We start from the raw sequence: 14,103 nt of genomic DNA, 5'->3' as shown, positions 1-14,103 counted from the left end.
TTTATTTAATTTATTTAAAGACTAGGCATATTTGCGGGGTGGGAGTCCAGACTTCCATTGACTAATTAATTTACTTAAATCTATTGTGCCTTCTTTGCCACGGAAGGAGAGGGGGGTGATGCCAGCGATTCGTCCAACTTGAAAGTGGGGGCCAAATTTTGTGGAGCTGATTTTTTCTCCACTCGCAGCTTTTGTTTGGGCACGATTGGTGTTTCCGTTTCCTTGTCGCTGGCCTTTGGCTTTTTCTTGTCCTTCGGCAAGGCATTTAATAACTCTGCAGACATATCAATGTACTGTGGCACATTGCGATAAATGCCCAAACCCATTTTCTCTTTAACCTCCACAATATTCTGTTGGGCAACTTGCCGTGCCCTTTCCGCTCCCGATTCAAGCAAATGAATCAAATCATTTTTCTGCGCTAAATGCTCATCAATGGCCAAGCGAATGGGTTTCAGATGCTCCACAACAGCCTCAGCAACACGTAACTTATAGCGGCCTGTATCAATGGCTCTGGCTTCTTCCACGACCTTCTCTATGGGCGTTCCACTGACCATCGAATGAATTACAACTAAATTTGAAACACCAGGCCGTGCCTCAGGTTCATAGGTAACATCAGAGGTGAAATCGGTAACAGCTTTTTTGATTTTTTCCACAATGACTTCGGGTGCATCGCGTATATTTATTGTGGCCTTGGTATCCAGATCAGATTTGGACATTTTCTTGGCCGGATTGCGTAGAGAACGTATGCGCGCCGCATCATGATTGTCAATCATGGCATGGCATATGGGGAAGGTTTGGCCGAATTTGGTGTTGAAAATGCGCGACAAATGTTGTGTCAACTGGATGTGTTGCAATTGGTCCTCACCGACAGGGACATGAGTGGCTCTGGAACGAAAAAAGAAAAAAAAATAGATGAAGGAAAAAAACTATTTAATTTCTTCAAAATAAACGAGGGCTTCGTATTTCTCATTTTTTTCTAGGACTTGCGGAGGTAACCGATTTTTTTCTGTTGAGAAAATGAACAAGTGCGGAGATCTTGAAGGTTTTTATTGAAAAAAAAAAAAACAAAACTGAGATGTACTAGATCTCGATTTTTTTCTTCAGGAATAACTAAGACCCTCAGAGGTCTTGTATTTTTCCTATAGTAAAAAACTTAGTCCTACAGGGGCCTTAAATTGTTTCTTTTGGGAAAAAAAAACTGAAATATTCAGAGGATTACATTTTTTCTAAGACTTACAAAGATCTCGAATATTTTCTGTTGAGAAAACAGTGACCTGCGGAGATCTAGAATTTTTTTCTTCGGAAAAAACGAAGACCTACAGAGGACTCGACTCATTTCTACCGGAAAAAAATACAACCTACATTTTTCGAACTTTTTTTCTATTAGAAAAAATTGAGACCTACAAAGGTTATCAAAATACAGAATATTGGGAGGTACCGTTATATGTGGGCTATACGAAGGCATTGACCTGCATGGACAATTTTCTGTCATAGGCTGTAATATCCCTTACGAACCTCAAATACCAAATTTGAAACAATTCCGGTGAATAGTGTCGCTAAAATCATCAAAATACCGAATATTGGGAGGTATCGTTATATGGGGGCTATACGAAGACGTGGACCTGCACAGATAATTTTCTGTCCTAGGCTGTAGTATCCATTACGAACTTCAAATACCAAATTTAAAACAATTCCGGTAAATAATGTGGCTAAAATCTTCAAAAGACTGAATATCGGGAGGTGCCGTTAAATGGGGGCTATACGAAGGCGTGGACCTGTACAAACAAATTTCTGTCATAGGCTGTAGTTTCCATTACGAACTTCAAATGGCAAATTTGAAACATTTCCGGTGAATAATGTCGCTAAAATAACCAAATACCGAATGTCGGGAGCTGCCGTTATATGGGAGCTATACGAAGGCGTGGACCTGCAAGGACAATTTTCTGTCATAGGCTGTAGTTTCCATTACGAACTTCAAATGCCAAATTTGAAACATTTCCGGTGAATAGTGTCGCTAAAATCATCAAAATAACGAATATCGGTAGGTACCTTTAAATGAGGGCTATACGAAGACTTGGACCTACATGGCCCATTTTCAATACCAAATGTCCTGCAGACATAATATACATTTGAGTAAAATGTTATCATCATACTTTCTTTCGATTGGAAGCTAGAGTGATTTCCATAGACGGACAGACGGACAGACATCGCTAAATCGACATAGATTTTTATGCTGATCATGGTGGAGGGTATAAAAAATAATATTTGCGGAGCTCTAGAATTTTTTGAAAGTTCCCCATTGAAAGCAAAACGAGATTTGTTCGATTCTTACTTGTATAACATAATATCGGCAGCCTGCAATACTGGATATACGTAAAGACCCAATGGTACATCTTTGACCGTGCGTGATTTCTCTTTGTATTGTGGCAAATGACCCAGACGTGGCATGGTACATAGGCAGCTTAAAATCCAACCCAGCTCCGTGTGCTCCTGTACCGATGACTGTACAAATATTGTAGATTTCTGGGGATCCAAGCCACAGGCCAGCATTGTGGCAGCCATTTCGAAAATGTTTTCACGCAAAACGGCAGGATTCTGAAAACAAATGGATTTTTTTAAACGGTCATCGGATATTTTATTATTTACAAACCTGTGGTATTGTTATGGAATGCATATCAACTATGCAATAGGTAACATCATCACCACTGTTCTGCAGCTGTGTCCATTTCTGCACGGCACCCAAATAATTACCTAAATGCAGCTGACCGGTGGGTTGTATGCCGGAAAAGATCTTTCTGGGGTATTTTAGATTCTGAAAATAGGGAAATATTTGAATTATATTATTTCTACATATAAAATCACATTCATACCTCCTTTTCCTCTTCCATGGTGGGTGTTGAATCCATAGATTTCATCGTCGTCTGGGTCGAAAGACTTCTCAAATTTAGTCTCAAGCTCTTTGCCCTTAGCCATGTTAAACTTCGCATAATTTTGTTGCAATTCATTTGTCTTTATTTGAATTTATGTCTTCCTTCAAAGAAATAATTTAAAAAGTTATTTTTATAAATAACTCTGTCAAAGGGAGAAATTTTCTGGATCCAATTTCAGGGTGTATCTGAACAAAAAGAATGTATATAATTAATTTGTATTTTAAAATATATAATCAATATATAATATTTAAGTACGTTTTTTTAATACATATTCTTATATGTTCTGCTCCAGAACTGCAAGAATATAAAAATTTTAACTACGCTAACCGACTTTTCCTTTATTTTATCGATGAAAATTGCAAAACTAGTAGATTCTTGCAGGTACTGTAACAGAACATATGTCCAAAAGGCATTCGGGTTTGGGGAAGTTCCCCGATTTGTTGTATTTTTTGTTCTATTCAACTGTAGTTTAGTAAAAACTATCAGTTTTTTTTGATATAAAACTTTTCCATATGTAGTATTTGGTATTTGGGGGATGGACCCGGGCATTTGACCCAAAATATTATTTGAAAGCTTGCTTCACCAATCCACAACATATGGTCATATGAGGGGGTTATTTAAAATGGTTCGGGAGTTATATAAAAAAATTATTGATCAAGAACTTTTAGAAAACTAGAGCTAAGCCGAAAAATGTGTTTCCACCCACATATAATCAGCTTAGGCCCCGGGAGGTCCATTTATCTCATGGAAAGCTTTTGTAGGATATTTTATTTTGTGTAATGTTCTTATTTTTATGTAGAGTCTTTAGGGCCTATCGACTACAGAAGACCCTAAACACTCCTCATACTTTTAGAAGGCTTTTATCTAGTACTTAAGTTCGAATAGCCCGAAGCATAGAATAGCAGTTGCGCTTTTTCATTAAATTTTTATTGAGGTTTTTAATCAAATATTTTTAATTCTTTTAATTGTTTTATTGTTACACAGACATAACACACCAAAGGCGCCACAAATTAGAGGTTAAGTTCATGTTCAAGTTCTTTTTTCATGTTTTATCGTGTTATTGATATTTTTGAGCATGCACAATCACACATACACGTTTCTTCTACACATTTTCATAATTTTTATTATAAATTTTATATGATTTATGCCTAAAATATTAATTTTAATTAACAATTTACCAAACGAACGTTTCCAAGAATTTCTTAGTGTTCTATAGATCGAAAATGAACTCTAGGACGAAAGGCGACACAAACAGAAAACGGAATAAAGATGTGGAACCAAAACAGAAAGGCCAACAAAATCTGAACGACAATGTGATATGGCAACTCTGGAGCGAAAGGCGACAAAGAAAAATTAAATAAAGATGTGGAATCACAACAAAAAAGCCTAACAATGTTAGTGTTCCTTAGATCGAAATGTGTTCCTTGCTGTTGGTGTTGCCATTATGTTACCAAGTGAGAGTATGACTGTAGTGACATAATTGCCCGCATAGATGCCGCCAAATAAAGTAATAAATTGTGAATAAATGATAAATAAATACTTGAGGAGTATTAAGTAATGGCGATACATAAATAAACTATTAAAAAAATATTTTATTAAAAGAATAATATTAGTTTTTAATGGGGTAAGGTTAAGGTTTACCTAAAAGTGGTTATAAAATATAAAAATAATTATATAAAATATATTCATATGCCATATTTTAAAAGCAAATAATAAAAGCATGATTTTAGTGATACAAAAACCCCGAAATGTCAATATTTAAGGAGTTATGAGCGTTTTAAAATACCCTATTTTTCCTCCTTCAATATCCGAATGAAAATACATGCTAAAAATCCCGATATGTAAATATTTAAGGAGTTATGAGCGTTTTAAAATGCCCTATTTTTCCTCCGAAATGTCAAAATTTAAGGAGTTATGAGCATTTTAAAATACCTATTTTTCCTCTTTAAATATTTCAATGAAATAATATGCCAAAAACCTCGAAATATTAATATTTAAGGAGTTATGAGCGTTTTAAAATACCCTATTTTTCCTCTTAAAATATCTCAATGAAATAATATGCTAAAAACCCCGAAATGTCAATATTTAAGGAGTTATGAGCGTTTTAAAATACCCTATTTTTCCTCTTTAAATATCTCAATGAGATAATATGCTAAAAACCCCGAAATGTCAATATTTAAGGAGTTATGAGCGTTTTAAAATACCCTATTTTTCCTCTTAAATATCTCATTAAAATAATATGCTATAAAACCCCGAAATGTCAATATTTAAGGAGTTATGAGCGTTTTAAAATACCCTATTTTTCCTCTTTAAATATCTCATTAAATTAATATGCTAAAAACCCCGAAATGTCAATATTTAAGGAGTTATGAGCGTTTTAAAATACCCTATTTTTCCTCCTTCAATATCTCAATGAAATAATATGCTAAAAACCCCGAAATGTCAATATTTAAGGAGTTATGAGCTTTTTAAAATACCCTATTTTTCCTCTTTAAATATCTCAATGAAATAATATGCTAAAAACCCCGAAATGTCAATATTTAAGGAGTTATGAGCTTTTTAAAATACCCTATTTTTCCTCTTTAAATATCTCAATGAAATAATATGCTAAAAACCCCGAAATGTCAATATTTAAGGAGTTATGAGCGTTTTAAAATACCCTATTTTTCCTCCTTCAATATCTCAATGAAATAATATGCTAAAAACCCCGAAATGTCAATATTTAAGGAGTTATGAGCGTTTTAAAATACCTTATTTTTCCTCTTTAAATATCTCAATGAAATAATATGCTAAAAACCCCGAAATGTCAATATTTAAGGAGTTATGAGCGTTTTAAAATACCCCATTTTTCCTCTTTAAATATCTCATTAAATTAATATGCTAAAAACCCCGAAATGTCAATATTTAAGGAGTTATGAGCGTTTTAAAATACTCTATTTTTCCTCTTTAATAATTGCAATGAAATAATATGCTAAAAACCCCGAAATGTCAATATTTAAGGAGTTATGAGCGTTTTAAAATACCCTATTTTTCCTCTTTAAATATCTCATTAAAATAATATGCTAAAAACCCCGAAATGTCAATATTTAAGGAGTTATGAGCGTTTTAAAATACCCTATTTTTCCTCTTTCGATATCTCAATGAAATAATATGCTAAAAACCCCGAAATGTCAATATTTAAGGAGTTATGAGCGTTTTAAAGTACCCTATTTTTCCTCTCTAAATATCTCAATGAAATAATATGCTAAAAACCCCGAAATGTCAATATTTAAGGAGTTATGAGCGTTTTAAAATAACCTATTTTTCCTCTTTTGATATCTCAATGAAATAATATGCTAAAAACCCCGAAATGTCAATATTTAAGGAGTTATGAGCGTTTTAAAATACCCTATTTTTCCTCTTTAAATATCTCATTAAAATAATATGCTAAAAACCCCGAAATGTCAATATTTAAGGAGTTATGAGCGTTTTAAAATACCCTATTTTTCCTCTTTCGATATCTCAATGAAATAATATGCTAAAAACCCCGAAATGTCAATATTTAAGGAGTTATGAGCGTTTTAAAGTACCCTATTTTTCCTCTCTAAATATCTCAATGAAATAATATGCTAAAAACCCCGAAATGTCAATATTTAAGGAGTTATGAGCGTTTTAAAATATCCTATTTTTCCTCTTTAAATATCTCAATGAAATAATATGATAAAAACCCCGAAATGTCAATATTTAAGGAGTTATGAGCGTTTTAAAATACCCTATTTTTCCTCTTTCGATATCTCAATGAAATAATATGCTAAAAACCCCGAAATGTCAATATTTAAGGAGTTATGAGCGTTTTAAATACCCTATTTTTCCTCCTTCGATATCTCAATGAAATAATATGCTAAAAACCCCGAAATGTCAATATTTAAGGAGTTATGAGCGTTTTAAAATACCCTATTTTTCCTCTTTAAATATCTCAATGAAATAATATGCTAAAAACCCCGAAATGTCAATATTTAAGGAGATATGAGCGTTTAGTTTAAAATGGTCTGGTTCAAAATAAAACAGAAAAAATATTTTTGTTTAATTTTTACATTTTATTTTCATATTGTTTTTCTTTTTAATATTTTTTAATTTAAAGAAGTAAAATTTCCGAATATTTATTAATTGGTTTCATAATAAAAATTATGAATTGTTTTTGTTAAGGTTATGTATATATTTTCAAAATTCTTTGTATAAGCATAAATTACTTTAAACTTGTCTTGTTTTTTTTTTTTTTGTATTTGAGAGAGAGGGGGGAGAGGAAGTTTGAAAAATATTGGAAATATTTGTAGTATAGTTTTAACTAGTGCTTGTTTTGCCAAAATCACAATTATTCACGCCGCCACCACCATCGCCCACACAGCGCGCATGGGTGGGTGGATGGATGCGGTAAATATTTTCATACAAAATAAACAACGCGGAAAATTCCTTCAGTTTTAAACCATACATTGTGTGTGTGGGTTATCTATTTAACTTACAAACTAAGCAAGAGCCTTTGACTTTTTAGTTGTTTTTTTAAATATTTTTTTTTTGTATTCAAAACGAGTATCCTTAATACCCTATCCAGTCTTATGTGGAAGGTATTAAAGTTCAGTACCACTGGACTGTCATCTTTTTTTTATTATTTGATATCTTCTTAACCCTAAAAACTAACATTTATCCAGCAGCAATTTGTGTGTCTATGTGTTGGTGTTACAACAGTTCTTCCTCCCCACACCAGTTTAAACACCACCACCATTGAGTGGTTTGCTACCCGATTCTGTGTCCGAAGCCTCCACAGATGATGTGCCATTTAAAAATAATTCTCCTCCCGCCCGACATAGGCCGTTGGGTGTCAAAAATGTACTGCCACCATTTAATTTAAGATTGTTGATTTTTGCCGTTATCTGCAAATCATCCTCATCCGAAGAGGCATCTGATTGTTGGCGTGGCGATAGCCGACAGCCACGGGCAATATAGTTTGGCAGACGTCCCACTGAGGCCAATATCAAACCCAAAAATGGTGGTGAGGGTTTCAGGGGGCGTGACAAATATTCCGGATGATATTGGGTGCCCACATAATAGGGATGATTCCTTAGCTCAATAACTTCCATACGTTGCTTGGTATCATCACATCCCACAAAGCGCAAGCCCTGCTCTTCCAGTTGGGGTACATATTTGGGATTCACCTCATAACGATGCCGGTGACGTTCATCAACAGTTTTGGGATTACCGTACAACTGTTTAATAATGCTGGGCTCTTCGGAGAAGATGGTGGTGCGTTTACCCAAACGCATGGTGCCGCCCATTTGACCGGTATGATGCTCAGGCATGTCAATGACCAAGGGATTTGCCGTTTTGGGATTAATTTCTGTGGTGTTGGCATCTTCCAGGCCCAAAACATTGCGGGCGAATTCTATAACAGCCGCCTGCAGACCCAGGCAAATACCCAAAAAGGGTTTGCGATTTTCACGACACCATTTGCAGGCCTTGATTTTGCCCTCTATGCCGCGGGAACCGAAGCCACCAGGTACCAAGACACCATCACTTTCACACAACAGCTGCCATTCTTTGTGGTATTTGGAGGGGGCATCCTGCAGGGTTTCGTTTTCTAAGAGACTGGAATCGATAAAGTTCAGATTGAGATTATAGCCCACAGCCAGGGCGGCATGTTGCAGGGCCTTGATCACCGAGGCATAGGAATCCTTGAATTTGGTGTATTTACCCACCAAGGCAATGTTGACGGTTTTGCGTAGGGTTTCCGAGCGACGGGCCAAGTCCTTCCATTTCTGCAGACACCTAAAAAGACCAAAATTCCAATTAAAAACACAACCTCCAAAAAAAATAAGCAAAGATGCCACTCACTTCTCCCTTTTGCTGGGTTGGATATTCAACTGCAAACGTTCGTTGAGGAATTCAATGACGCCATTTTGTTCCATCAACAACGGGACATGATATATTGAGCTCAAATCATGTATACAGATGACCTGATCCGGTGCCACATGACAGAAATTCGAAATTTTCTCCTTCACCTCCGAACCAATGGGTTTCTCGGAACGACAGACAATCAGATCAGGACTCAGGCCAAAACCTCTTAGCTCACGCACCGAACTCTGGGTGGGTTTGGTTTTGGGTTCACCCGTCGACGAGGGTGAGGGTACCAACGAGACATGGGCACAGCAGAAATTTTCACGTTTCACACGAAATTGAAATTGACGAAAGGCCTCAACGAAAGGCATACCCTCAATGTCACCGATGGTGCCACCCAGTTCAATGATACAAACCTGGGGTTTGGACTCACCGCGTACGGGTGTCTCGGCCACACGTTCCACCCATTCCTGTATGGCATCCGTGATGTGGGGGACAACTGTTGGATGCAAACAAAAAAAAAAAAAAAAAATTTGAGTAAATTTGTCAAAAAGAAATGTTAGATATTTCCCCCTTACCCTGCACGGTCTTGCCCAGATATTCTCCCTTGCGTTCCTTTTCAATAACCAGTTGATAAATTTTACCCGTGGTAATGTTATTGTCACGATGCAATGTGACATCCAAAAAACGTTCATAGTTGCCCAAATCCAAATCGACTTCACCGCCATCGTCCAAGACATAAACTTCACCTGGAAAATAAAAGTGGGTGGGAGAAAGAGAGAGAATTGTGGGGAGAAAAAGAGAAATATTAGTATACGATTTAATTGAGAGAATTGAAATGAATTGACAAATGTCTGTGGTGACATACTTTCAGTTCCTTGTCAAATGAACCTCATTTTTTTCATTTGCTTAAAATGTTCAATTTTCGTTGATTCTTCGTGGTAGCAGAAACTGTGAGAATATATTTTTTTTAATAAAAAAAATTATAATTCCATTTCTAGCCATTTCTTCTTTGCAGACATAACCTCAAAAATGAACAATTTTTGGATAGCAACAAATTGTTTAATTTTGGTAGGTTTTGAAGGTATTTGCAAGCTATAGAAATATAAAGCATTAAAATAATTCCATCTTTTGCCATATATCCCCCTTGTAAACATAACCTCAAAAATGAAAAACACTTCTCCAAAGCAACAAAATGTTTACTTTTTGGAATTGATTGACTGATTAAAAGCTTAAACTATGTGCGAAGCATTTACATAATCTAAGCCATCTAAATACATAATTTCATATTTTGATGATGACTCCCATATAAACATAACGCCAAAATAAACGATTTTTTTGCAAAAAAAAAATACGAAATTATTCTTTTTTGGGTCCTCCACCAAAAATGGTGGTAGGGGTTTGATGATGGGTGGATTATATTGGGTACCCACATAATAAGGATGATTCCATAGCTCAATAACTACCATACGTTGCTTGGTATCATCACAGCCGACAAAGCGCAAGCTCTGCTCTTTGATTATTCTAAAATTATTCTTTTTTGGGCCCTCCATGAAAACTTGAAATAATAGGTTAAACATTTACAAGATATAAATCATCTTAATTCATACTCCCATATTTTGACATGAGTCCCTTGTAGACAAATACAGTTCAAGTAAAGGATTGTAATTATAACCTCAAATTGTAAACATAACTTCAAATTAGATTTGTTTACTCAAAAAGCAATCTAAACCCTTACATTTTCGAATTCTATGAGGTAAGAAAAAAACATTTTTTATAATACACTACAAAATGCAACTCATATTACCCAAGAAAGAACATTTTTTGAAAGATTTCAAAAAAAAGTCCTTCGAAAAATACCGCCCAAATGAAAACCTTTACATGGGGCCTATACGATGGTGCTGGATAAGTATTTTTTGTTATAGGCTGTAGTATCAATTACGAACTTCAAATACGAAATAATTCGGGTAAATAATGTCGCTTATATCATCAAAATACGGAATAAAGGGGGGTACCATTGTATGGGGGCTATACCAAATGATGGACCTGCACAGACAATTTTCCTTCGTAGGTTGTAGTATCCATTACGAACTTCAAATACCAAATTTGAAATAGTTCCGGTAAATAATGTCGCTAAAATCAACAAAATACCGAATATCGGTAGGTACCGCTATATGGGGGATATACGAAGGCGTGGACCTGCATAGACAATTTCTGTCATAGGTTGTAGTATCCATTACGAACTTCAAATACCAATTTTGAAACCATTCCGGTAAATAATGTCGCTAAATCATCAAAATACCGAATATAGGGAGGTACCGTTATATGGGGGCTATACGAAGAAGTGGACCTGCACAGACAATTTTCTGTCATAGGATGTAGTAATCATTACGAACTTCAAACACCAAATTTGAAATAGTTCCGGTAAATAATGTCGGTAACATCATCAAAATAACAAAAACAAAAATAATGTCGCTAAAATCAGCAAATTACCGAATATCGGGAGATTCCGTTATATGGGGGCTATACCAAAACGTGGCCTATACATACAATATTTCCCCACCTGAGCTAGAATCCATTATGACCTACACATAACAATTTTCAGACAAATCCATGAAAAAATCATCAAAATACCGAATATCGGGAGGTACTGTTATATGAAGACTATACCAAAACCTGGACCGATATATCTCATTTTCAATACCAACCGTCCTAGACACAATACAAACCGTTCTGCTAAATGTTGACACTCTACGTCAAATAACGCGGGTTGTATTGAGATTTCAACAGACAGACGGATATCGTTAAATCGACTTAGAATCTTATGCTGAATATTAAGTATATGTATACTTTATGGTGTCTACTACGAATATGTAGGGATGTTACACAGTTTCCATGGTGGAGGGTATAAAAAAATGTAAAAATTATGGCGTTTGACTTTGTTGCAGCTTTTTTTATCTCATCCTGTACTTTGTTGAGTCAACAAATTATTATTTCAATGACTTACAAACGGAATGACGAACTTAATATACCCTCCATTCTATGTATGGTGGAGGGCATAAAAAAGAATGAAAAGGGAGAGAAGACTCCCTGTTGTTGGCATTTCAAATGAATATCCATAATTTATGGTTTTGGGGTTTTTTCCAACATAAATTCATATAAATATAATTGTGGTTTGTTTCAAGATTTATTTTTAGTTAAATTCTTCTTTGTAATTTATTTTTTTAAATAGAATTCTTATATATACGGAAATACATTTATAAACTAAATTTGAGATACATATATGTAAAGATTTCTGTGTGTTTTTTGTTAAATATTATAAATGCTTTGTTTGGTAGGTTTCGCAAGGGTTTATTAATTTTTCTCAAAGAGAAATATTAAAACCCGAAAAGGTCTACTCAACATAATTGCGTATATTAATATCTAAACTATGGCCATTTAACAAAAAAAAATATATATATTTACAAAATAAGAAAATAAATGCTGATATTCTGAGAAGTACAATGTAATTAATAATAATTATAAACTAAAAACAAAAAAAATAAAGTAGAAAATTCAGTAAATGATTTAAAGCATAATTTGTTTTGTTTTCCAGGAATTGTTGGAAAGTTTTCACAATATTTTTTTTTCTTCCAAATTTCCTGCCAAAAGGAGGAACTGTTTTTTTTTAAATATGTATACAATGAAAGGTATCTTAATTATTAAAGGATTCAAGTGTGTGTGAGAGGAAATACAATTTAAGGCTAGATATGTTTTGGCACATACACAGAGATTTGAGAGATAAGGTCCTTCACATTCATTGCATTAGAAAATCTAAAAAGTAATGACTTTGGTTTAATTGTTTTTTTTTTCATCTTCCACAAAACCTCTCTCTCTCTACCCCCCTTATTTCGATTCCTCCAAATCCTCTTTGTAGAGTTCTTTGAAAATCAATTTTTGTATTTTTGTTCGAATCCTTAGCTTCTGGGCTGCCGTCAGCTGTTTCATATATGGATGCAGCGACAACAAATAGTGATAATCATCATCCTCGGGCACCAAGGGTGTGGGCGTGGCCGCATTTGATGTATCCATTGATGAGGAACCATTGAAATTACTATCCTCTGAGAGGCGTGGTCGTTTGAGTTTCAAAGCCGATATCAAACCATTGGTATAGGAATATTTGGTAAAATTCAAATTTTCATGGCTGCCATGTAGACAACTGGCCACATTGAGGGGGAAATCGTCGGAACGATCTTTACTCATGGCCGATGAGATGTTGTTGCCGTTGTTATTGCTACTGGGCGGCGGATGATGGGCCTTGTTGTACAGCGGTGGCGGTGAAACTGAACGAATTTTCTGTTGTCCACCACTGGGGGGAACACCACCACTGCCATTTGGCAAACAGGTATTGGGTAACACCAATGCACTGGGCAGATTTGTGGTAAGGGATAATGGCAATACCGAGGGCAGGGAATTGTTGCCAGATATCCCACCACCACCACCACCATTCATAGAGGCCAAGGTGGCAGCCACAGCAAAGGCTGTGTTATGGGCCATTGGTGGGGTGGCTTGAAATAAATTTAAAGCTGTCAAGGGGGCTGCTGCTGTGGCCGATGCTGTAGATGAGGGTGGTGAATTGGAGGTTGTACTTGAAACAGAGGATACCGAACAGGAGGAGAGTGAGGATGATGAGGCTGCTGCCGGGGCAACTGGAGCCGGGGCCAGTGAGCTGGAGGAGGTAACTGGTACCGTTTGTAAGTATAAGGGTGATGAGGATGCTACTGGCACGGGTGTTGCTGTTGCACTTGCAGCTGCTGTCAAGCCCAAGGCCAAGGGGCTAACGGCCGTTGTTGAAGATATTGTTGTGGCCTGTTGCTGCTGCTGAGGCTGTAGTGTTGCTACCGGTGATGCTGTTGACGCCTGCGTCAAATTTGCTGCAGCACTGTCCAATGATTTCTTGGACAAATCTTGCACCTCTTTATCAAAATTTTTCCTATTATCCTCAAGTTTAATTATGGCTCCCGGTACACCATTCACCACTGAGGTCAGAGGTTGGGAATGGGCCGCTGGGGGTGTGGTTTCGGTAACCTCATCATCGTCCTCGTCAACATCATCTTCATCGAACTCTTCATCGCTGTCCTGCAGGCGTCGTATTAGACCATTTGTGAGATCTGGCTCAACCACGGTCTTCTCACAATCCTGACTCTGCTGGGCAAAAAAGAAGGCTTGATCCTGTTCATTTTTGGGGACCCGGTGGCGCATGTGTTCGGCTGCAGATAAACGGTATTAGGGTAATTAGAATAACTAAGTGCGGCATGTGAGGGGT

General features: G+C 36.1%; 2 protein-coding genes across 5 annotated transcripts in view; both read right to left on the bottom strand.

Moving 5' to 3' along the window:
• Positions 1-10: 10 nt before the first annotated feature.
• Positions 11-4,134, bottom strand: LOC131800329 (tryptophan--tRNA ligase, mitochondrial-like). 2 transcript variants are annotated; one of them, XM_059130355.1, is made up of 5 exons: positions 4,109-4,134; positions 2,871-3,031; positions 2,651-2,812; positions 2,333-2,595; positions 11-885 (listed from the first exon to the last, which is right to left on the bottom strand). In XM_059130355.1, the coding sequence occupies exons 2-5, from the start codon at positions 3,003-3,005 to the stop codon at positions 81-83; spliced, it is 1,365 nt and encodes a 454-aa protein (XP_058986338.1). In that variant the 5' UTR covers positions 3,006-3,031; positions 4,109-4,134; the 3' UTR covers positions 11-80. The 2 variants fall into 2 exon arrangements, with proteins under 2 accessions (XP_058986338.1, XP_058986339.1); XM_059130356.1 differs by lacking the exon at positions 4,109-4,134 and adding an exon at positions 4,024-4,042.
• A 2,989-nt stretch (positions 4,135-7,123) lies between these two features.
• The window catches only part of LOC131806342 (CTP synthase-like), a 58,203-nt gene continuing 51,223 nt past the window's right edge, over positions 7,124-14,103 (bottom strand). For 2 of the 3 annotated variants that reach the window (XM_059130337.1, XM_059130339.1), the window contains exons 2-4: positions 9,377-9,547; positions 8,796-9,297; positions 7,124-8,729 (exon numbers count right to left, since the gene is read on the bottom strand). In XM_059130337.1, the coding sequence (XP_058986320.1) occupies positions 7,673-8,729; positions 8,796-9,297; positions 9,377-9,547 (1,730 nt within the window). In that variant the 3' untranslated portion in view covers positions 7,124-7,672. Of the gene's footprint in view, positions 8,730-8,795; positions 9,298-9,376; positions 9,548-12,332; positions 14,048-14,103 lie in introns of those variants that run through there. The other variant, XM_059130338.1, reaches the window with a different exon arrangement.

The sequence above is a fragment of the Musca domestica genome, unplaced genomic scaffold, assembly GCF_030504385.1.
Source record: "Musca domestica strain aabys unplaced genomic scaffold, Musca_domestica.polishedcontigs.V.1.1 73, whole genome shotgun sequence".
NCBI lineage: Eukaryota > Metazoa > Arthropoda > Insecta > Diptera > Muscidae > Musca > Musca domestica.
This window is presented reverse-complemented; position numbering and strand designations above follow the sequence as displayed.